Source organism: Epinephelus moara, chromosome 7 (assembly GCF_006386435.1).
Source record: "Epinephelus moara isolate mb chromosome 7, YSFRI_EMoa_1.0, whole genome shotgun sequence".
In the NCBI taxonomy this organism is placed as follows: domain Eukaryota; kingdom Metazoa; phylum Chordata; class Actinopteri; order Perciformes; family Serranidae; genus Epinephelus; species Epinephelus moara.
Genome location: NC_065512.1, coordinates 39,473,002 through 39,497,849, shown reverse-complemented (window position 1 = coordinate 39,497,849; position 24,848 = coordinate 39,473,002). Strand labels below are relative to the sequence as shown.

Genomic DNA, 24,848 nt, shown 5'->3' with positions numbered 1-24,848 from the left:
TTGGGACTGCAAGAAGGTCTGACCGGGTAATACCGAAGGTCACCGGAAAATACCGAAAGCCGCGGTGCCTGCTGGGAAAGTACTTACTCGACAAGCCGCCATCTTTCTTTGTAGAGAGTTAGTAGGACAAAATAACAACCTGATTTAGATGATTATTTCTCCAAAATAGAATCATTGAAGCAGTTCTTTTTGGTCAGTTATTGTAAATAATAAGTTTACAGAAGACCAGGTGGAACAGAAGTCCAGATATTGCCCACAGATCAGACATAAGACTCAGTAGTTTGGTGCAAGCGCTATACTGGTTGAGGTGGTCAACATGGGCCGATCTCGGAGCCGCAGCTCATCCCGGTCAAAACACTCCAAAAGCAGCAAGCACAGCAAGAAACGGAGCCGGTCTCGGTCGCGGTCCAGAGACAGGGAGAGGTCAAAGAAGCGGTCCAAGTCCCGAGAATCGAAAAGGAGCCGTCGCAGAGAATCTCGTTCTCGTTCCCGGTCCACCACAGCCTCGTCCCGCAGAGACAGAGCAGCCTCGCCGCCGGAGCGCATCGACATCTTCGGCAGGACGCTGAGCAAGAGAAATGCTCTGGACGAGAAGCAGAGGAAGGAGGAAGAAGAAAGACGGGTAGAAATGGAACGGCAAAGGAAGATGTAAGTATATTTTAATAAGAGACTCGGCACTTACAACGTTACATAACGTTGCCCGTATTGAACCGTAATATATGCTGAGCTAAATGCTAGGCTAACTACATTTAGTTGTATAGGTAGCGTTAGCTCTTGCACAAGCAAGCTAGCCGCCAAAGCATGCTAACGTTAGCTAGGCTCTACTAGGCCCCGGCTAACGTTACACAGGAAGACTATTATCCCTGTCAGAGCAGACGGCTGCACCGCAGGGGCCAGCTCATCGTTTCAGCTCGTTTACCTTTAGTTGTAACGTTAGTTTAATTGTGAGACCATTTGGGATTTTAAGACTACTGAAATGATATTGTATTTTTTACTCAGATAATGATTCGTAATGTCAAAGATTTCGCATTTGTGAAGAGGGAGTGATCAGTTTGTTGTTTAGAGTCATTAAAATCTAAAAACAAAGTAATCATCCCTGCAGTTCATGCCCATCTGCTATTGTCATTGACTGTCACTGACTGCATTGTCAATGCAGCAGATACCAAGACAGGTCACTGGTCCTTAATGTAGGCTAATGCATTAAGCTTAGTGCTGTGTTGTGTGTCAACCACTGGCTCTGATCAGATGATAATTCACAACAGCCACAGTTGTGTACGTCATATATTGAGCAACTATACCTAACGGTGTAAGGCGTCAGCAAAATAAATAAAATAGAAAATCATGCCATAAATTGTACTCTGAGTATGTTCTGGGTGCTTGTCTGATTAAATAAGCACTCTTAAGCTCCTTACCCTCTATCCTTAACTTTTCCATAAGGTAGTTAGTAGATGTTGAATATTAGATCAATACATAAATTAGTATGGAAATAACAGTTGGAAGCAGTCTTACAGAAGGAGGGGCACATACAACAAAATTACATTGTAGTCATCATATTTCCTAATGAAAACTAGAGCCTGACCGATCTGACTGATCGATCTGTTGGCCGTTATTGGCATAGATATCATATACAGTAGATACCTCGTTGACTGCTTCAGTCCGTTTCAGCGATGCGTCAACGTCGTCGCCATCTTGGGGAGGTCACTGCCAGCTGGCTCGTACTGTTGTGTACGGGGATAAGTCTTCAGCAAACTTGGCGTGCTCACTCAAATGTCTCAAAGCGTAATTGGGTGCCGGTCCAAAATATTACAACAAAGCAGAAAAACCAGACACCACTCACTAATAAGCATAATATTTTTTTAATATAGTGAATTGCACAGCAGCAGTCAAACAGACGCGTTTCAGCTCATAGCCGTCCTCAGCGTTAGGAAATGGCCACTTTAGAATGAAAATACAGACAGTACTTACTCACCCTCATGCCGGCAAGAAGTCCAGTGTAGTTTTTAATCCACAAAACCTGTTTGGGGTATCGGAGGATAACAGCTAGGAGTGCTGTGTTTATATGGCAACTTGCGCGAGACTAGCTGATGGCTAGTTGTGGTACTAATTCTAGAGTCTCGCGCGAGTTGCCATGTAAACACAGCAAGCCTGCAGGGCAGTGAGAAATTGTGCTATAAAAGTGGAGTAAATTATGTCTTTTCAAGTCAATGTTGCATGCCGCGGCTTCAAGGCACTTGGATTACGACAGATGAGCCGTTCTGATGTTTTTGAAATGCGTTAGTGGAGTTTTATTACATTTTCAAAATATGGGTTCCGTGCATTTCAAGTGTAGCTGTTATTCCGGCTAGCTGTTATCCTCCGATAGTTTTGTGGATTAAAAACTACACTGGACTTCTTGTCGGCATGAGGGTGAGTAAGTACTGTCTGTATTTTCAATCTAAAGTGGCCATTTCCTAACGCTGAGGACGGCTATGAGCTGAAACGCGTCCATTCGACTGCTGCTGTGCAATCCACTATATTAAAGTATAAGTATTATACTTATTAGTGAGTGCTGGGAGGTTTTTCTGCTTTGTTGTAATATATTGGACTGGCACCCAATTACACTTTGAGACTTTTGAGTGAGCACGCCAAGTTTGCTGAAGACTTATCCCCATACACAACAGTATTAGCCAGCCGGCAGTGACCTCCCCAAGATGGTGGCAACGTTGACGCACAGTAGCCACAGGAATGAGTCATCTATGATTATATATATCTATGGTTATTGGTTTATCACAGATATATCATTATCAGCGTTTATGTTGGCCAATATGCACCGATATGAAAACTTTGTGTTTTAGAGACCATCATGCAAAAAAAGATGCGCGGGATAATTTATAATTATTAAATCCCCAATGAAGTTTACTGTTTCAGTGCACTGATGTTATTTTTAACAGTGGAGTTTATTGTTAAACAGTAAAATTTCATGCCCCGTTATCTTTTTCACAAGTGTGTTTGATTCACAAGCCTACATTTGTTGTGAACCTCCTGCATTGAAAATTAAAGTATCCTCTCAAACCTGATTCTCTGGCCGGAATCATTTACTCCATAGTTGTCCTACCCAAACCAGTGTGTCCCTGAGGCCCCCTTCTTCACATTGCCCAAGCCGTGAGTTGCACATGTGCATGTGTGTGTGCTGCTGATGTTACACAATGTCAATCATGCGGTGCGCCGGGAATTTGACCAGCGTTTTAAATTGGCATATTTTAGACTGACCGGCTTGAAAACCGGCCCAATTCCGAGCGCTGCCGATTAATCTGTGAAAATGTAATCGTCACCCATACAGCATTATGCAATGACAAAAAATTGTACATAGTTAATTTTCTTGAAGAACAATAAAAAGATTGTTGATAATGCTGGGGTACATTAATTAATATATTGATTTGGGGGAAATGTGGTGTATGGAAGACCGCTTGCCCGGTGTCAGTTAGGTGCCTCAGTCCTTCTGAGCGACACTCAGCCTGTGGATGGGATGAGGCTGGTAACAGCCCCATTGCATGGGGGTCTGGTCTTCTCTGAATTGGGTTGTTTGCGTATGCAGCCCAAAGTGGGTGGTAAACTCCATCTATGGCTAAATTCTAGGGCTGTATGGTTAATTGAATATGATCACAATTTTGGCTTCCCACATTTAGATAATATATGATAGTCTGCAATATTGATGTTTCAAATGAGTGCTCCGCTCGTAGAAAATTCTGCTGCATATTAAATCAAGCGCTTCCTAAACTAACAACTTCACTTTTGAAGAGCTCTGCACTCTGCAGCGGCAGCCTGTGAAAAACTTTCCCGACTGATGAAAACCATCCATCATCATCTGTTGTTAAGAAGTATTTTGTATTTAGAAGAGAACAAATCATGTGCAAGGAGTGCTCGACACTTGGATTTGCGCCACAAGGCAACTTGTGAAACCAGTAATAAAACCTCTACAATCTGCAGAATGATAAATGTATGAAAGCCAAGAAGAATATCATCCATAGATATACAGTGATACTTATTCTACTATTCATTATTCTGTTCATTTGTTAATGTTACGTCACTTAACCCCCGTCCTCATCCAGCGACAAGACATCAGACATCCATGGTGGAAACACTGCAGAGAAAAAAAGACAGTGGCAGATACTAGGGATGTAACGATATGGAAAATTTGATATCTCGATTATAGTGACCAAATTATCACGGTAAACGATAATATTGCGATATTTTTTTAGGCGCTGTAAAATGTCCAAAAAATAGATACATTGAAATAACTTCACTAAATCTTGTAACTTCCTTATCATACTAAAATGTTAACAGCCAAAATCTTATATTTAAATGAAACTTTAACATTAAAGGGGCAAGGGATTGGCACAGCAACAGAAAATTTTATTTTAAATTAACAAAATATGTAAACACATTGCAGGAGCAAAGCTTATTTGTCTGGTGCATTTTAACAGTCAGCAAAATATGTTAGCAATTTATATATTATTTATTTCTTAGCATGAGAGGAAAAATATATATAAAACAAAACAATGCAAGAGTAGAACAAAAGACATACAATATATAGAATAGATATCACAAATGTGCAGGAGAAACCAAAAAAACCCTAAGGGCAATGGTCATCATTACACAGAATAATTCACACATGAGAAGTGTGCGAGTCAGAGGATTGCCTGTATGAGAAAAGGAGTGCATGCTCTCGGTCAAAGGTTAACACGGCGGCGTTTTATGTTGTTTCCTTGAGCTTATGTCAAGAAAGCATAACTGGCCATCTATATCGATTCTAGCTCGCCATACAATAACCATAATCATAGTGATTCAATCATAGTTGATGTCAATTAGCGTTACGTTACGTCGGTTTATATTCTGTCGGGTCCGCTCAGTGTTTTCAGCTCTGTTTCGTTTTGAAACACTTAACGTTAGCAACATAGCTGCTAATACGGCTATTAGCTAATCAGCTAGTATTAGCTCCTAAGTGTCTTAAACGAAAATGGAAAACCTAGTCGCCGTTTAGGAGGACAGATACGGCTCAAATGTCCCGTATACGTCGAGAGTTACACATTATGACAATCTTAGTAAAACCGAAGTCCCTCACACAATAACTGACGTTTGCATAGCATAACTTGCATTGGCTGTAAAGCTGTGGATGATGGTCACGGAGATGAGCCAGCAGATTTGTAGTATTGCTACCCTTTCGCAGCACCTTTCTTTCTGCATGTTCTGCACACAGGATAGTTGTCCTCCACCAGCTGTCCCTCGGCATTCTTCAGAAACCCAAAGTACGCCCAGACCTCAGACTTTGTGCGTTTAGTTGGGGGGGAAAATGTCCTGAGTGCGGCTATCACCACCTTCCGCCATGTTTTCATTCTTTGTGTTTACACATGCTACGCATTCACGCAGCGTCTGCATCGCGAGACTTGAATGAGGCTGTTATTACATATCCTGATAATCCACCGCAATAATGCAATTAATTTAAACATAAACGGTAATTCTTAACGTGTAAAAATTAACTGAAATTTACCGTAATATCGGTAATCGTTACATCCCTAGCAGATACATAGCCTATCCTTACACTGCACTGAATTTAGGTAAAGAAGAACCTTATTTTAAGTCTCACTTTGATGCAAAGATTAGTACATTAGCAAAGATGTGGCACAACAAGGAAGTAAAAGCAGTGCTTTGTTAATTTAAATGTGAAAGTGCAATAAAATGATTTTGTCCCCAAAAACCATTAACAACTGTGACAAAAAAAATCATGCTCATGGTGATTATTGTTTTGACCATAGTCGTTCAGCCCAACTAAACTGTCATGAGACTGGCTACTGTTAATGTAAATCACTATCTTCAGCCCTTTATAGATAGGAATTGTGCAAATTTGCAGGAAAGCCCAATCAGTCTTTTTTTAGCATTGGCAGTATAAAAACAAAATCGGGGAGTACGGCAAAATGCCGCCTTCTTACTTTTGTTTATACAGAATTAGCCTTTTTCGGGGCAATGGGGGGCGTGAGCAAGTAACAAAACGTGTAGCTCAGCGTGTGATGTAAACAGTGACGTGGGAGGGAAGCCGCGGCTGGTCAGTCCTTCGGCAATTCTCTCATAAGTCGGCCCGTTCTTCACCATTCCTGTCATCTGACGGTTAATGGCCTCTTTGTTTGCGAGGGCAAGGAGGCTGCGCAACTCCTTGTCTCCTCAGTTGCTCATCTTTACAGTGTCTGTCAGGTTTGCGTTTCCCTCTTGCTACTAGCTGCTTGCTAATTCCTGCTAGCAGCTGTTTCCTGTTTATCCACGTGTGGCGTCATCAACAGCTCCTCCCACAAGTCATCAACAGCCCCTCCCGTTGCGGAAGGCTGCCTCAGTCTGTTTAAACTAAAAGGCTTCCGCCAATATGACTACCCTACGAGGCGGAAAATTGGGCACCTCAGATCAACTCGCCAGTCCGGCTGTGTGTGTCTAAACGCTCGCAGCTTGCCGGCAAAACGGCCCAGCATTCACTGAAAATATGGCAGTGTAAAAAGGGCTTTCGAAAAGTTGCTTCCTAGCTTCCTGTTTTTGCAGCAAACTTAATGCAGAATCAAAAAGGACTATGCAAGCTATTTTGTGGGCACTTTAACTAATTTACATATTGAATGCGTGAAAAGAAGCCATGCTTATAGTATCTAAGTTGGTCGATTAGCCTTTCAGCAATGTGCTCTTCCTCATATCAAAACATTAAAGTGTCTGACTCTGCATCATTGGTTGGAAGAGCTGCTGCAGCAGTGAAGTTGCTGCTACATGAGGTGCTGATAAAAGTGCAACACTGTCACTACTCTGCATCTTAAAACACTGCAGTGGTTGCCACACATAATGCCCACAGCCCGTTTATTGTCTGCTGGCAGGTTCTATCTGTTGGACAGGGAAGCGACTATTGTGAAAGTGTGTGTGGTAGCCAGAGGCACGCAGACACCTGAGATCTGAGGTGCTGCACCACCCCTGGCCTCCTGAGTGGCTCTTTTTTACTGCTTAATGGCCACAGGGCCACTTAACCAGGTATACAGATGTAAATATCACGACACAGAGAGTTGGTAGATAAGCAGCGACTCAGGCCTGGGTTGGGTATGGTCTCTGGTTTCCCAGTGGCTGACAGAACGAAATCAGATCTAGGCAGGGTAGGTTGTGTGTTTACAGCTGTGCCAGAAGCAATGTGACAAGACGCCTCCCAACTCCTAATAGCTTCCTGTTCAGAGCGGAGGGAAAAAAACAATTTAAAAGCATTTTCAGTAAGTAAAGAGAATGACAATTGACTTCCATCTGCAGTAAACCATCATTCTGCTGCTGCAGGCTCATTCATCCCGACAGGGTATAGAAAGGTGGTACAGTAAGTCAAATCACACACTTGGAACCCCTGGACTGTGCAAGTAGCCAACCTGTGATTTGGCCATAACATGGGTGGTTTCATTCTTAACACGTTAATGACTTGGTAAAAAATGTTACATACTTATGATGATGTGTTTTAGGTTGGAGCTTACGTGACATCAAGATAGCACTGTGGATGGCAGCCTTAGCACTGCACTCTCTTGTATCTTTTCCTAATCTGCAGTAAGCACTGTTCCCCTGCAGCTTTTCATCCACCAGTTCATTGTGACTGCATCTTCTTTCATCATATCACCCTTTTCAACATTTAACAAACTCTAAAAAAGTCGAATTTCATACTATACACTAAAAGTATAGTACGTATAAGCTGTGTACTAATTGTTATACAGGTTTCCAGGAACAATATAATCTTGCACTAATCAGTGTCAGTGAGAAGGCTACTTTTGGAGCTCATCACCATCCACATTTTATTTTAATGTTTTGCATTTGTGTTCATATCTTCGTTTTTGGATTGCATTGTGAGACAACAGTTGCCTGTGTCTAGACCTTTGAATCTGCCCACTCTACTGCGTTTGAGTTGACTGATTCATCTGGCAAAGTGACATGAAACAGCGGTTTCTCTTGAAATTAAAAAAAAAAAAAAGACCAATGAATCTTATTTCAGACTGAAGACATAGTGTAACAAGTTGACAATTGTGTGTGTGTGACATCAAGGAAAGACAACCACTGCTTTACCTGACTCAGAATAATGTCAGTCGAATCAGATTTGGCCGCTCAGTATGAATAATTGACTTGGTTCCTTTTCTCCATATAGAGATTACGAGTTTGAATGGGCTTTGATGGGTTTTTCAGGGTTACAGTGACATTCATGCAACATAGTAAACACACCAAGTTAGCCCTCTGAGCTAATGCTTGCCAACTATGCTAACAATGGATCAGAGATGTGCAACAGCATTTTTTGCTGGTACTAGATATCAACCAAAAGCCAGAGACTGTATCGCATTAAGTTTCTGTGAGCTGTAAGCTCATCACTTCTGAGCAGAAGATACCTTTTATATCAAGAGTCTGACTGGGTAATGCCTTTCTTCCTAGGCAGCTGCCTATGTCTCACTCAAGTCCTTTTTACACAGAGGTCACACTATAGGGCCTCTATGAAGTCCCCTATTTACACCTCTGCATTTTTACACAGAACCAAACCACGGTGGCATCATGTTGCTCTAGTATGTGATTTTAGACGGCATGCTGATATTGCAGAAGCAAAAGAGGCATGACAGCTGTGATATGTATCACAACAGTGTCTGCCTCTAATTTAATATATAACATAGGCATCAGTAGCACTTTCTAAATAATAAAAATGGCATAACGTGGCAATAATAATCATTTACCGTCTCTGTTATGGGGCAGCTGATCTTGTCCTCTGCTCGGAGGGTAAGGAGCTCCCGGACCTCATTGTTTTCCCAACTGGGGACATTTTTGGTGGCTGTTCTTCTTTGAGTTAGCTGCTAACTGTGACAAGCTACTTTCTAAATCTTCCATGGTGGTGTGGCATAACAAGTCGTCAAAATGTCACGCCTTGGCTGCCCATGGTCCCGTCCTGCCAGCTGTCCCACTTATATAGAGGTCATTTAAGCACTGTTACTACCTCTGATCCTGGCTTAATGGCGAGACAACGCTGTCCCTCCATTCTGCAATTATATCTTTTTTTTTTTTTTACAGAAAGGCAAGGCGGCATAACACAGTAAAATTCTTACCTTGAAAAGGCAGTGTGAAAGGCATTTCACACTCACCCTGGGTCTGGGTCCGCAGCTACCTGTAGCAGCATGAAAATGAAGAGCCCTTTTTCTGCAGCTAAATCTGGGGACTGACACCGGTCCAGTAGTACACTGCACACTGATGTAAAAAAGAAACAAAAAAGATTGCTGGACTTGAAGAACCTCAGCTGACTGAGGCGCCTCTGACTACTGATTGAAGTCTCAGTGCGCAGCCCTAAAGACAACAGTATACATTTACAGCAAAATCAAAACTCTTAGTTTGCAGTCACTGTAATACAGCGACAGACTTGACAATGACCTTGATAGCACAGCAAAAGAGACGAGAGGCATTTAGACTGTTACTGTAAGATGAAAGCAAGAACAAAAATGCAGGAGTGAAGCAAACCTTAATGGAAAACTGTGTTACTTGGGAGCAGCAGATCCACTGATGCCCAAATATCCTGACAGTTTTAAAAAACTGCACTTTCTGTTCAGTTTCTTGCATGAGCACACATACTGAATCAATCTGTTTGTCAAAAGGACAAATCAGAATCAGAATCAGAATCAGAAATACTTTATTGATCCCCGAGGGGAAATTATTTAAATCTGGCCTGGCCCTGCTCCTGCACCCTAACCGTGTGCTCTCGCATTCAATGGGGAGTGACCACAGTGACCCACAATATTATGGCTCTGTGGTCTGTCCAGCTGTGAGCGCACAGTGAAAACGTGTACACGAAGACAACACAGTTTAAGCATGCTGTACCAACCAGTGGAAAAACTACACTGGACTCACTATCAACCAAAGTCAAAAATGTTTATTGCAGTGACACCCCATGTAATTTAAATGACTATGACAGAGACCACTGATTGAGCTAAATACAGGAAGGAAGAAACAATATTGCGGATAAAGTTTTAATAGAGTGTGTGGGATCAGTTTCATCCCAGATATCCCATAAACCATCCCTCTGCACGTCTGCTCTTATTTCTACTTTCATCTGTTTCTCTCTTCCATCCTCCAGCCGGCAGCAGGAGATCGAGGAGAAGCTGATCGAAGAGGAGACCGCACGGCGAGTGGAGGAGCTGGTGGCTAAGCGGGTGGAGGAGGAGCTGGAGAAGCGGAAGGACGAGATCGAGCGGGAGGTGTTGCGGCGTGTTGAGGAGGCAAAGCGCATCATGGAGCGGCAGTTGCTGGAGGAGCTGGAGAGACAGCGACAGGCAGAGTTGGCGGCGCAGAAGGCCAGAGAGGTAACGCTCGGTCGTTTGGAACGCAGCCCCTCCTTTCCCTACATAGTTACAAAACTCCTTAACCCCTGTTCCCATCTCCCTCCCAGTCACCTCCTCCGACTGATGCCTTTGTATGGGATGTGGGGACAGTGGAGGTGCAGGGACCTCCCACCCCTCCCAGTTTAATTTTCAGAATATAATCTAGCCATGGTACAAGTTTCACTGCAGGGAGGGTATATGCAGAGCCTGGAAGTGGTCTAAGTGGTTGTATTTTATGGTAATAGAGGTTTGCCAAGGATTTTTCTGCATACAAAACAAAATATATAGAGAATAATGATGCCAGTTTGACAGTCTCTTGACTTATCAAGTCATCCCTGTAGTTCTTTATCTATGAAGTTGTGGCAGCGAAGTTAAACTTGGCAGATTTTTTAAACATTAAGAGTCCCTGTAAATCTTTATATGGTCATTTCTTACAATTTCAGATATGAGAGATGAGAAACTTTGTGCATGAACTTAAGTGCACATTACTCACAAGGGCACAAATTAATCAAAATATTGGAACTGTATACAATGTGCACACAGTCACATCTCCTGCAATTCAAATCCTTTATTTTCTCGCAGCCACTTAACAGATTTTGCACCAAGAAGCTAAAAGTATGGGAATTTGAATTCCTAACAGCTGGAACTGAAGCGGCAATTTAGTCTTTAAGGATGTCAACTGCCTGTTTCATACTTGAAAGTTGAAATGTGACTACAGCCACCATTAATTTTGGCATCTTGAAGGGATTTCCTAACTTGCCAGTGAGAGTTTTGCCATGGCAGGGTTACAACACTTTTCTGTTCTTTTTTTTCCCTGGTTCGGCTCAATCTTTTACTTTTCATATTTGCTAGCATCTTTGTGTATATATGTAATAAAGAGCTCTCTTTTTTAAGATGACACTACTGTTTACATTCACCGCCTCTGTTCATCACTGGCCATTTCTAAACTTTTCCCAAATTCCTAAAATTAACAACTAGTTTATATCAACTTTTTAGAAAAAGTATAGTTTTTTTATGCATGGGATTAACCTGGCTGTAGTTTGAGTTCTGATAAGCCCAACTTTTTAACAATTGTTATTATGCACTACTTAGAACTCTTTAAAGAGTAAGGGTAGGCAACTGTCTGACAGCCCCTGTGCACCACCTCCCAAGGCTTCATTAAGAAAAGGGGGTTTGTTTACATTACAGTATTGTTTTGTGAATGAGAAAGCCAGCTCAAGCCTAGTGACCCTGACTAGCACAGGGAGCAGCCAGTGGCTCGGTACTAATAGGGTGAGAAATGTAGTCCGAGCATGCCTCCTTTACCTACGTGGGCTTAGTCCGTCACCCCTCTCCTGCCTTCTGCTCTGTCTGTATGCTACCACCCTTTTCTTTCTAAATCTCCCACTCTCAATCTTACACACTGTTGATTGATGAGACCGGTAAAACTAGCGAGGCCATTTAATAACCAAAAGGTCCAGGTCAGCCCTACAGCATTCAGCTGATGAAGCTTTAGCTAGGTGCCCCCACTGTCGTAACTCTTGTGGAGATTTTCTGTCTCTGTTACACTGACATTTGAAATCAAACTTGATGTGTAGAAATGTTTATCAGATTTGTTTAATTCACAGACAGTTTGTCCTGTACAGGTTTTCTTTATCACCCCTTACTTTCTCTTTAACAATCCTTGTTTTGAGAATCTTCTGTTTGACAACATCTGCTCTTGGATACATAAAGATGGACCACTACATTTCCTGTTTCCTGTTTGACAAGGTTAACTATCTCTGGTCTAACCTTTGATCTGTTAATATATTTCTAATATTCCTTATTTTATACAGTTAAAAGCTTTTTCTCCCTAGAAAAACAAATGTACTGTGTTTTGTACTCATGACTTGCTTCTCCTATAGGGTTGCTGCTAAGATTGATATTGTTATCTGTAAATACATTTGTGTTGTTTTTATTTTGGAAACACAACTTACCAACTTCCTAACTAGCACTTGACCTGAGCTGGCCTGCAGCCTTTCAGCTCACTTGTGACTTGTGTCCTGTACTGTAAGTGTACCATGGTGCGGTCCTTCCTTGAGCACACACAGACACCACTTTGTACTGTACTCTCCTTCACTCTGCTATGGTCTCAGTGGGGACTGAGCCACTGTAAAGACGAAAGGAAAAAAAAACACTAAAAATGAATGGGAGCTGTGGCTGCAGGCTAAGCAGTACAGAGATCAGAGTTATAAAGAGGAATGCTGCCGGCGCGGTATGGCAGAATCCCCCCCATACCTACCCACCCACCCACCCACCCCAGGAGCGCTTCTCTGTCTCTGCAGGGGCCACACAGTCCGGACGAGACAGTAAATATTCAACCGTTAAATGCCGAATGCTTTCACCAGTTGTGTAGGTACACAGGCAAGGAAAATGCGTAGGTATACGTGCATTGGTGAGCCAAAACTATTCCCTCCTTTATTTGTATCCTTTTTTTCTCTTGCTTATAATGATGTTAAAAAAATCAGCAATTGTATTTTCCTCTAGATTGTATTGTCTGTCATTTATATCTGTCTTCTATTTATGAGTGTGATGAGTGGGTTTCCCCCTTTTTCAATTCTTGTTTAAATTTTAATGTCTTTCACAATAATACCCTAGGTGTGGCTTAGCTTTTAATTTTTCTAGGAGGGTGTTAACGGCTGTAGAGGGAGGGAACAAAAACTAGCGGGTTCATTTTTCCCCCACAGTTTCTTTATGCTTTTTGCCCCCTCTTTGTATTTTTAAAACAATTCAGGCTGACTGCAAAGAATGCCACAGTGTGGTCATGAGCGAGAGGCTAAACAAACTTCTCTGTGGTGTAATGAGTAAGTTGTGTGTGTGCGTGTGTGCGTACTGGTGGCAAGCGTGTGTGACAATTAGAGGGAAAGCATGTGTATGTATGTACAGAAAGTGCTTTGTGGCTCTAGCCTGTTCGTGCGCTAACATGGCACCGTGTCACCCGTCTAGGAGGAAGAAAAATCTAAGCGGGAGGAGCTGGAAAAAATCCTGGAGGAGAATAACCGCAAGATCGCCGATGCTCAGGCCAAGCTGGTACGCCCTGCTCTGTGAACAGCACAGCTGCCAGCTTTTCTGCCAGCTACTGGACATATTCGTCCCATTTCAGTCAAATGCATAACTTTCCATTTAATTGTAATTTGTTGCCTTGATCACATACGAAATGACAAGCGCACATTAATTCCCTTTTAACGCAGCACTTACACTTAAATGTGAAATGTTTTTGTAACATAACCACACAAGAATGGGGTTTTCTTCCTTGATTCACTTTTAATGTTTGCATCATATCGATACCTACCAATTAGTTTTTTGTTTTGAAATTTAAGTTTCCTGATCACATCCAGTGATAAATAATGTCACTTCTACGAGCAGTAAGAAAAACCGACACACGTCATGTCTGGTTTTAATGTCACTTATGTGTCTTTAATTCCAAATCTCTGATTCACTGATTGAGACCTCAAGGCTTTCACCACACCACACCACAACATGACCAAATAACTTAATAGTCCTTTGGCAAGAACCACTTCTATGGAGTGGCTTTGAATTGATGGTTATCAGCCTTGGTTAGAAATCCAGTGGCTTTTCTTTCCTGCTGGCTGTATAAGCTTTAGTCTGACTAATTTGTAAAGCAGTGTTTATTTGATTCAGGCTTGATTTGGACAGCCACACCCCCCAAAAAAAAAAGAAGAAAGAAAAGTGAGGTGGGCAGTGTGATACTTGATCTTACAGGGGTATAAAGATGATGTCAGCAGTTTGTGGGCACTTGGCCTGTAAAATACAGTTTTGTGTCCTTGTCTGACCTTATTGTTCCTGCTTGCTTTTCATGTCCGACAGGCTGAGGAGCAGTTGCGAATTGTAGAGGAGCAGAGAAAGATTCATGAGGAACGCATGAAGCTGGAGCAGGACCGTCAAAGGCAGCAGAAGGAGGAGCAGAAAATCATCCTCGGCAAGGGCAAGTCCAGGCCCAAGCTCTCCTTCTCCCTCAAGGCCACCGAATGAGACTGCTTCCCCCTTCGTCCACACATCACACCCTGCCTTCATCCCCACCCAGCTCTCCCTCCTCATCATTCGACCCCCCTCCCCCTCCTCCTCTGTGAAACGCTCGCTTCGTTTTGGAAGTGCTGAAGGAAGGCCGAGGAATGGGGTGCAACCTGGTGTGTAAACTTGCTCGTCTCTGTTAAAGGCCTATGTTGTCCTTCCCGGCCTTGAAGAGGAGGCAGCTATTCAACCTTGAAGGACCTGATTACTTCCCTCCATCCTTCTTCATCCCCACCGCACAGATGACTTGTTTGTGTTTTTTTTTTGTTTTGTTTTTTTTTCATTTTTTAGGGAACTTGAACTTTTGATGTAGAATGCTATAACATGTCCCTCGCCCTGTAAGTCTTAACTCTGGTGTAACAGCGAGTAACTGTACGCCTGTGCTCTTCTTACATGTCTTCACAGCCAGCAAACAACAATAGAATGCCAGTCCCTGATATAGAAGAGTATGTGTGACTTTGTCTAGTTCAGTCTACTGTAAAAGCTTGTGTGCAGCTTGGGAGTTGGCCTGTGGTTTTCCTGTTTTTTTTTTTTTTTGGTTGTTTTTTTAAAATAAGGTTCCTAAAATGGCTGACGCAGTGGTAACAAATCACAGCCAAGCCTTTAAAAGCACAGTTCACTTCCCGTCCAGCTGACAGGTTTGTGTCTTCCACCTATCTTACTTCCTTTGCCCATAAGCTGCATTCACCATATAAATCCACAGCATCTCTCTTTCCTGCTCCAGCTCTGTCTGCCATCTCCATCATTTTTTTTCCTAAATGACAGCAGCATGTCGACCTGAGAGGAAATGTAAAGCTTGCGTTAGATTTGAAGTCACTGCAGTGCAGGGGAGCTCAGCTTCGACTCCCAAGCTGCCCATGACTGAACCACAAACCTACAGCAGAATATGTGTCTCTTCTACAGCAATGGGGCCTGTGGGTAATGGAGGAGAGTGGACATTTTCATGTATGATGTAATTTTATTAGCCTTGCTGTGATGTGCTGAGTCCCACTCCTCCTCCTACCTATGTTAAGATTGTGTTATAAATTGGATCCACAGTTAGAAAACAAAAAGTGACAGTAATGGTAAATACTTGAGTTTTGTTTTATCAGACTCTTAAGTGAAAACAGTGAATGGTATGAAAACACCCAACCACACAGTTGGTGTTCTGTCCCTGAGTTTTGTTGTAGTAAATTAACTTGGCAAGGCACCTCACTTGGTAAGTCTTGATTCGTGTAGGATGGACAAGTTCAGGTAAGATAAGGTTTGAGGTCAGCAGCAGTGTGAGTGTGCATGAGTGAATGAGCGAGTGTGTGTGCATGTGTGCCTGCATGCGAAAGTATGTGGTTGTGACTGACGAGCTGACCTCAGGTGGGTATAATGACTTTTTATGTTGTGGGATTTTGAATTTGTCGTGTAATTTTCCCCAATTGTCAAGGGACTGGACAGTTCAATAAATCCATTGAATGCCTCCACTGATGTGTGTGTGTGTCTGTGATGATCTTAAGCCACTCGAGTTATTCACCAAGGGTTAAACTAAAAATAAGTGCAGAGTAAACCGATCTGAACTCAGTTTACCAGGATTAACTTTACTTAAAATTGGTTTCATCAAGGGTTCAAGCTCTTCCAAATGAGTTCAGTTTCTCTCTGACATGGCCTTAATTCAAACTGAAGTCACTTCACACAATTGTTTTAAATAAGAAGTCATTTGACCTGGTCAATGACAAACTTTAATGGCATTTCTGGCAGCGTCTTAGGTTTTGTCAGCGGGTTATTGCACACTACGATCCATTTTCTACCCTTGGGCCGTGCGGGACCAATACATCAATGTCAAGTTAACCAAATCCCTGTAATAATAGCGTCTAATGAGTTGGCAGCTCCAGTTTGAGACTTGTGCAGCTGCTGGTTTGTTTCCAGAAAGTGAAGGCTGACGTGACAAAGACTGAGATCACTGCTAACCGACCGTGAGTTCAGCAGGCGCGGCCTCATTCTGCTGTTTATTGCATTATTAAAATGGCCAGTGCAAATACAAACGGATTTCATCAAGGGAGGAATTATATATTGGGGAATCACTCTACCCCAAGACATTGGTATAACATATATTGACATGTGATTAAACCACACACTGCCATCCAAAATAGTAATTAGCAGCTGTAATCATAATCATAACTAATCAAGTTATTTTAAAAGTGTGTTGTATTTTGTCTTGCAATTAAAAAATATGTCAATATGTCATTTTGCACTTGAAGTGTAATTGTGAAAGTAAATAATATTCTGAAGTTGTTAAAGTAAGGGACTGTTCTGTGCTTATGAGGGCAGAGGGTGTGGTGCAAAAGGGGGGGGGGGGGGATACTAAATAATTTCTTGAGGTTATTCTGTCTTAGGGGAGGGGCATACAAATTTAAATTGGTTGTTTGGTTGTAGTTGTCCTAATAGTTGTATTTATTTTTTGCAGATTTGAAAGAAAACAAAGGTATGTTTTCTTTAGAATTGCCAAAATTACACTATTTATCATAGCCAGAAACTGTAAAACAGAAATTAGCGTTGGATTTTCAAATTTCTGACGGTTCTTGGACACAGTATTTTAAGCTCAGATGTTTTTTTCTTTTTTACATACTGACATTTCATCAAATTATTATCAAATTATTATTCTGCATGTCATTTAAAATTTGGCCAAAGTTAACCATGTGCAAGAACTTACCAGCATGCACAATAACAGTCAAAACTGTTTTCTTTTTTCAACTCTAGGGTCATACATTCTCTGCCAGTCACTCAGGGAGGTTCAAGGAAAAATATTTGTAGCTTTGGAAGGGTAAAAAAACAAAGTCACACCCCAGCCGCCTCTCTCCTCTGATAAGTGAAGATCAGTTCCTATTGGCTGATTAAACTCGGGGCACCAGACTAACTTGTTTACCTAGAACAGAGTAGCAACATTGCTGATTATTTCTATACCTCTCTCATGAAGTTAGATTCATGTCAACATTTGTGACCCGCGTGTTAAGTTGTCTGCAGTTTAGAAAATACACCACGTAGTCCATCACCCGACACCCGTCTGATTATCGGTGAGAGGTCCTCCGGTGCCCAGCCCAGCCCGCTCCGGTACACCGTGGAAGAAACAGCTCCACCGTCCCGCGGCCTGTGAGCTCCCTGTCCCGCTCCTGCCGGTCTCTGTCAGCTCCGCGCAGCTCATTGCATACAAGTCCAATTATTATAACAAGGAGGAATTGTAGTTGGTACAAAAACAGCTGGCTCTGAAAAACGTTTTTCCCCTCGAAACAGTTTTAGAGAGAATTCTAAATGGTAGGCTATTTGGGGTGGGGGTGCGTTTAGGCTACCTTTGTTGGTCGAAGATCAGTTTGAGCTGTTTAATATGAATACTATGTGTATTGCTCAAGTTCTTTTAAGTTTACTTTCAATGCAAACTGAGACCTTCTCAAACTTTTTGCACTGATTTTAAATAATTATTCATTCTGTCTGTCTGCAGGAAGATTTCCATTTAATCTTTCTTTTGACATTGTTGGAACAATAAAGTCCCGTCCAAACTACTTTGCTGTAATTGTGAAAGATTCACAGTGTGTGTGTGTGTGTGTGTGTGTGTGTGTGTGTGTGTGTGTGTGTGTCCCGGTTGTCGTGTCAGCCGGACTGATCTCCGGGAGAGACGCTCCACAGCCATCACTGCCCGGCGGGTTGACTGACTTGTTTCAGCCCCACAGAGGCAGGAAGGAAGACATTTAAAAATAAAGAAACTCCACACTTCCTCTGCGCTGTCATCCACACTTTTTCCCACTCAAATAATACATTTATGACACAATCAGCCAACTTTACAAGACATTAAAAATAATTAATTTTGAGTTATCACAATTTGCAGTTCAGAAAGTGGAACCTTTTGCCACAGACATTCTACATGAGTACAAGAATAGGCATGTTTTAGGAATATTTTACGGTGAGAAAGAAAACAAACAAACAAACAAACAAACAATAAAAATACATTTTAAGATCAACTTTAAAACTTTTTTTAGATGACCAGGTGGAGAAAACAAAAACTCAACTTGTCTCAACATCCGGACATTCACATCTGTCTGAAAACGTCTTACACATTATAAATCGTAAAATCATAAAATAAATAAAATATTCTGCAACTATCTGGGGGATCTTTCCTCCAGGCGTAAAGAAACCGAAACACTTAAATATTTAAAAAAAAGGTTGGGCAGGACCGTGCGCACTAGACCGCGCGTGTCAGTCTTGTTAATCTAATCCATTCGCTGGCCTTTGCTTTAACCTGTCTTTGAATTAAATTAATGTAACGTTCACGCTACTGCAATAAACATGCAGTCTGTGGTGCAAGCCTGTGCCCCTCTCTGTGTTTATTCCAGGCTGGGGAAACAGAGCAGTGGGATCGGACTCTGCAATTATCTGTCCGGTGTTATATCAGCTTGATTATCAACTAAGCAAACAGCCGTAATCCACAGTGAAAGAAAACGCCCTGATCGAATTAAGTCCTTAAAAAGTGTCAAGACTTCACACGTTACATTCGAGGAGTTGTAAACTGTCAGAGGTGTGTGTGTGTGTGTGTGTGTGTGTGTGTGTGTGTGTGTGTGTGTGCGTTAAATTATATGTCATTCACTAAATATTCAGTGTTTGCTTAAAGTGTGAGTGTGGGTCATTTTAATTAGGCTTTGAAGGAACTTTAATGTTTGTTAAAATAATGTTATAATAGCTCGGGAAGCAGTTACACACCACGATACTAGGTCCAATAATGTAACTGATAATTACTGAATATTTTTGTTCACTGGGGAAAGCCTCCAGTAAAAGACAAAAAAACAAACAAACAAAAAAACACCTTTGTGTTAAGAAATAATATCTGTTTTGAGTACTATAATTGTGTATTTTATTTGTTATAAATTAAAACACTAATGTGTGATTTTTTTTTATTTCATTTTGATGTAAAATGAAACATAATTTAATGGTTTGTGTCTTTCCTCGGCTGTCTCTGGAGCGATTTTTCCGCTAGTGGGCGCTCGTGTCCTTCGGAAAAACTTGAAGTGCAATAAAGCGCTCTCAATGGAGACACATACAGCAGCACTGTGGCTCAATACAGTCGTGTCTATGAGCCTTATGGGAACAAATGTTTTCTCGTTGTTTTCATTATGAGACTATCCAAAGAAACTATAAACACGCGAGAAGTGCGCGTTATTCGTTGTGTGGGGGCTGTAAGGCTTTTATGAGGAGTAAAAACGCGATTAATTTACATGAAGTCTGGGCTGTTTGTCAAGCCGCTCTGATCTTTAGAGGTGAGGAGTGTCATATTGTGTTTTAATTGTAGGGGAATTCCCCTTCATAGTCATTTTGTGTCCTATTATTGGACTAATTATATATATTTGTAATAGCCTATGTAATATCAGGCAGGCATGTGACAGTTTTATTGTTATAATTGGAAAAAAATAAATGTATGCATTTTCAAGTCATCTACCTGCCTGCTGACAAAAGAAGAATTCAGCTGTAATTTTTCCCCATTTTGCTCACCGCTAGTCACCGTACTGAACCAGTTGCCCTCGCTGACTGACAGCAGAGCTCCGATTGACTTCCCCGCCGAGGGACCAATCAGCGGCAGCGGGGGGCGGGGCCTGGGCAAAACCAGCTCCACCAAATATTCCCAGTCGCGGTCCCTTGCAGTTACTTTCCATCCAGGTTTCGGAGCAGCGCAGAGGCATCATCCCTACGTTGTCTGCGGGGCGTTTGGGACGGATCTGTAGGATTCAGCCGCAGCACTTGTTGGGGACCTATAGTATGAGAACTTCCATTCCAGCTCCTTTGATTTCTTTCATTCTCATATTTGATCATTTTCTTAATTTTGACCATCCGACCTCATTGTTTCGCCCTTCTCATTTTTCTGCTGCTGTCACCCACAGTTTGTTGCTCACCACCACCAGCAGCAGCACCACCAGCTGAAAGGGGAATATCTCACCATTCCACCACCAGCCATCACTGTCCTTTTCTCCGCTGCAGATCTGGATTTTTTGGCGTGCACTGCTGGACTATAACGCAGGGGGATTTATATTTGTATTGATTTCCATCTGCCGCCCGGCCCACAGCGGACACCAACACTTTTTCTCTCTGAGGGATGTATTACAGCGGGGTGAAGTCTGCGCTCTGAACAGGGGAGAATACAAACCCACTGTAAGCTGAATGAACTACTGCCGTGCGCCTTTTGGTTTTTGGAGCAGGTCTCCCATCTGGAGATGCTCTAGTACGTCTGATCGCGGTTTGTGGTCCATGCGCATCCCCAGTGGATCGGGATATAAGGTGAAGAAATTGCCGCGGTCAGCCTTTTCTGGAGCGCTTGTCCCCTGATTTATTTTTGTGGACATATTTGGTTATTTTGAGAAAGATTGTGCACCCAACCGGAGGCGCGCAGGCTAACCATGGGGGACTCTATGTGGAGATATTATTTTGGAGTTTTGTTTATTGCCTTCAAAGTGGACTTGTGCCGGGCGCTCATCCTGGAGTCCATCTACTGGAACACAACAAATACCAAGTAAGTGGAGCACAAGCCGCGCTGATTACTGGCCCCCGTAGTGCCGTACGCTCTCCCGTGTGGCGACATTTTCATGCCAGACTCCGTTGAAAAATCACACAATTTAATGTTTGCTTGCTTACCACCCGTGGTTTATATGCGTTAAATAACACGAGTTAATATAAGGCAGTTTTACAGAAACAAATCTTGGATTCAGCACACATTGAGTGGAACAAAGAGCTCCCAGAGTAGCGTGATTAAAAATGTTGAATTTATCATCGCCTGTTTTTCTCGCAGTCCTTTTCCACGACAACACGCCGAGGCGATCTGTTGGAATCGCGTCTCGAAAGTAAGATTTTGTTCTACAATACAGTTTATTTGTTATCTGTATTGTGCCTCTCCCAGAGAACCTTCGTGATCCGTACAAATCTTAAATCGATCTATACTCGCTCTGTATCTCAACTCAATTTTTGAGCTGAGTTTAGGTTTGTATTACCTACTGAGTATGGGGGTTAACCACACGCCTAAAATGATGAAGCCATCACCCAAAACGCCTGTCAAGATAGAGGAAACTGCATTTAGCTGTGTTTATTGCTTTGCTGCTTAACTGATAGATTTACTGTGTGTCTTGTCGCCGTTGGGGAATATTTACGCGCAGTGGACGGCGAGGGCCCGCTCGGCCGTGCGTTATGATGCACTTAAACCCGCCCGAGAAGGAAACAGCCCAGTAGTTTGTGTGGTTCATGTATAATTTGTTGTTTATTGTCATATTTCTGTGGATTTAGTCACATCTGTGGCTTATTGTGATTGTTTGGAGCGAATTATTTTGGAGGTAACTTTACGCTTCGCTTCCCCGGTCAGTAATAACTTCGTCAAGGCGCATTATAATTCATATCTGACTATAACAGGTCCGAATCAATTAAGAACAGCAGAGCTGCTTTGAAGCTGTATTGAGCTCATTAGCAGGCCCGTTTATTCTCTCGCAGTTGTGTTTCAACGGGATCAAATATTGGATGTTATTTGTTTTATCCTCCGTAATGAAGATAATATTAATGAGAGAGGGAAGAGAAATGAATCCTTGTTGTGCTTAACGTGACGAGGCGGAGGCTTCATGAAGCTTGTGGGACGCACCGGGCCTCTGATGCTCTACTGCGCTTCCAACACTTTGTGTGGAAATTATTAACTAATTAACTGAGCAATGGGCCCAATTTTAGGGCGGATTATACTGAAAATATGGTTGATGAGACAAAAACTTGTAATGGACAGTTGTGCGCCCTAACAACCCCGCTCCAACCATTTACAACCATTTCTGGCTCCTCACAGAGATAAAAGCGTCACAACAGCGGAGTGGGAATGCTAGGATGTCCCGTACACTTGTGTGTATGTCTTTCAAAAATAGTGTATTAGCTATGACCACTGGTGGGTGATTATCAGGAAATAAGGCGAACAAACACGGGCCCCAGAAGATCCAAATACCCGTCTTCCTGCCTCTTTGTATATCACATTCAGCAATCTGAAATAATCTACACCCTCCATCTGCCTCCTAAATATTCCCACAGGCCAAGAAAGGCGGTTAAACTCTTTTCTGCAAATAAAAAGGTGTCTTTCTCCCCCTCTACACCCCTGGTCTCAGCCCGGCGGGGGGCGCCCCTCTTTGAGGCCGTTTCGTCACGGCCGAACTCCAAGTCGCTCAATAATTCAGCTTTTGGCTCTGATGCAGCTAGAAAGCCCCTCTCCCTCTCTGTCTCCTGTCTATCCTCACTCAAACACACACACACACACACACACACACACACACCCACACCCACACACATACACACACACACACACACACACACACACACACACACACACACAAAATGGAGACGTTATGATGGTTTAACAGGTGTCTTTTGTTGCGTGGCCTTTAAGTGCTGGACATGAACATTAACTTGTGGTGTGCGCACTCGGGCCTTGTTTGCCTCTTGTGTCATGCACCTCAGTAGATGTGGAGGATTTGCTGCGGAACAGAGCTCTGGTTTTCTATATGCAGTATGCTTGGCCTTCTAGCCTCTTGACTGCCACGGCCATCTGTGTTCGACGCGTTAGAATCCTGACTTGATCCAGTGACGCACTCGTTTATACCTTTACCTCGTTTTAAAACAGATGCCGCACAAACGACACTTTGCACACCTATATTGCAGCCCCAATGGCACTGTGCTACTGTGTGTCTGTTCTAAATGTACTGAGTTACGTTTAGGCCACTGCCTATAGCTTTTTCTTTTTCTTAGTTCCATTTGATGACCATTTGGTCTTATTTGAGAGATGGTGACGACAAAGCACCCCAAAATGCTTATTTTAGTCTGAAACCAATGCAAAGTGACAGCAAATATAAACACTACCAAGACATTTATATATATATATATATATATATATATATATATATATATGTATATATATAGTAGTTCAGTTTGCTTGCTTCCTAGTGAAGCTTTGTTTCTATATAGGGATCACCCATCAAGTCATTTTGTTCTTTAAAAATGTCTTTCTTACAGAGCCAGAACATGAAACCTTCTCCATTTTGGAGCTACGGCTCTCCCAAATGAGTGTGTCATTTCACTTGGCCCGTCACTTTTGATTTTGAAAAGGAGTGGGGAAAAAAAAGAAAAAAAAAGGAGCACGTCCACCCTCAGAGCAAGTATAGGTCTTGGGCTGCCACAAATGCAGCGGGCATTCCGCGGAATTAGTGCGTGCATGTGCGCATTCTTTGCGTTCTGTCTGGGTGAGGAGTTCAGAGGTAAAAGGCCAGAGAGTGATATCATTGTGTGACCGCTAACCTCTTTCTCTTTAGGCTAAAGGCCCCTTTGTAAGCTGCCTCTTTTTGGAGCAGAGCGAGAACAATAACTTCAGTTTGGAGTTCAAGTTCTCTGGCTAAAATCAAATGTAAACTGTTTCATGCAGGCTGAACAAATGTGGGTCATTTCACACAAAGGACTTCAGCTTTCTTTTTTTTTCTTATTGATTCTCCTTATTACTCATTACCAAAGGATGAGGAAGAGCAGACAAGTTAGTTAAAGTTTGAGATCAGGATGGAACGCGTACATCTCATTTTCCACCCAGCTAATGTCTGATAAATAACTCTCCTGTGAGTGTATTATCCCCTTTCACAGCTTGTTGAAAGTCCTCATGCCTGTGTGTCACTTATTCCTCCTCGGTAACAGAGAACCCCGAAGCGTGAATATCTTTATGCAGCAGGTCAGCAATATGCTCAACAGCCCAAGTTGTCCCTGCCTCTGCGTCTCTCTTTGAGTTTGTGTTAGTCCTCCTCTTTGACTATTCAAGGAAGGATGAATGTTAGAAATGTGAATGCTGCGGGCCAGTCTAATGCCTTTGTGTGTGTCGGCCGGGGGAGAGGATAAAGAAACAGCTAGGCTCTCTCTCTCTCACTGTGTGTGTGTGTACCAAAAGTGTGTGCATCTATCAGAAAAAAAAATCCCTCCCCAGGGCCCATGGCTGTGTCGATTGAACCTCATTGTTTTTTGTGCTTTACTTCTTTACTGCCCTTATGCATGAACCTCCTAAAAAGAGAGAATGACCCCACCAACCCTCCTCATCCTCCCAATCTCCCCAACACACACACACACACACACACACAGACACACAGACACAGACACACACACACACACACACACACACACACACACACACACACACACACACACTCCTTCTTCTGGTAATCCATTTTGTAGTTGGGAGGGAGAAACAAAAGAGAGGCCTGCTTTACATGGTTTATGTAAAAGGAGCGCTCCCTCTCTTCCACTGCAGTTCATTAAGAGATTACATAGAAGCCCAAAGGCCCTTTGTGACCGGGCAGTGACGGGGGCACCTCTGTGGGTCCTTTTGTGAATGTAGGGGGTTAGAGAGAGAGAGAGCGAGTGTGTGTGTGTGTGTGTGTG

At 42.5% G+C, this 24,848-nt stretch overlaps 2 protein-coding genes across 4 annotated transcripts in view; both read left to right on the top strand.

Moving 5' to 3' along the window:
* The first annotated feature begins 68 nt into the window (after window positions 1-68).
* On the top strand, window positions 69-15,870 carry arglu1a (arginine and glutamate rich 1a). 2 transcript variants are annotated; one of them, XM_050048370.1, is made up of 4 exons: window positions 69-648; window positions 10,127-10,352; window positions 13,123-13,418; window positions 14,217-14,374. In XM_050048370.1, exons 1-4 carry the CDS (start codon window positions 317-319, stop codon window positions 14,239-14,241), a joined length of 879 nt encoding a protein of 292 aa, XP_049904327.1. In that variant the 5' UTR covers window positions 69-316; the 3' UTR covers window positions 14,242-14,374. The 2 variants fall into 2 exon arrangements, with proteins under 2 accessions (XP_049904327.1, XP_049904328.1); XM_050048371.1 differs by having other exon boundaries at window positions 74-648; window positions 13,335-13,418; window positions 14,217-15,870.
* Window positions 15,871-20,070: 4,200 nt separating this feature from the next.
* Window positions 20,071-24,848, top strand: part of efnb2a (ephrin-B2a) — a 32,172-nt gene continuing 27,394 nt past the window's right edge. Inside the window, exons 1-2 of one of the 2 annotated variants that reach the window (XM_050048358.1) lie at window positions 20,071-20,184; window positions 20,309-20,934. In XM_050048358.1, coding sequence (XP_049904315.1) covers window positions 20,822-20,934 — 113 coding nt within the window. In that variant the 5' untranslated portion in view covers window positions 20,071-20,184; window positions 20,309-20,821. Of the gene's footprint in view, window positions 20,935-24,848 lie in introns of both variants that reach the window. The other variant, XM_050048357.1, reaches the window with a different exon arrangement.

Bases quoted from the DNA above. Each gene is read 5' to 3' on its own strand.
- arglu1a (XM_050048370.1), top strand. From the start codon at position 317: ATGGGCCGATCTCGGAGCCGCAGCTCATCCCGGTCAAAACACTCCAAA. The intron at 649-10,126 runs GTAAGTATATTT...TCCATCCTCCAG, and splicing joins ATGGAACGGCAAAGGAAGAT to CCGGCAGCAGGAGATCGAGG. The intron at 10,353-13,122 runs GTAACGCTCGGT...AAAACAATTCAG, and splicing joins CGGCGCAGAAGGCCAGAGAG to GCTGACTGCAAAGAATGCCA.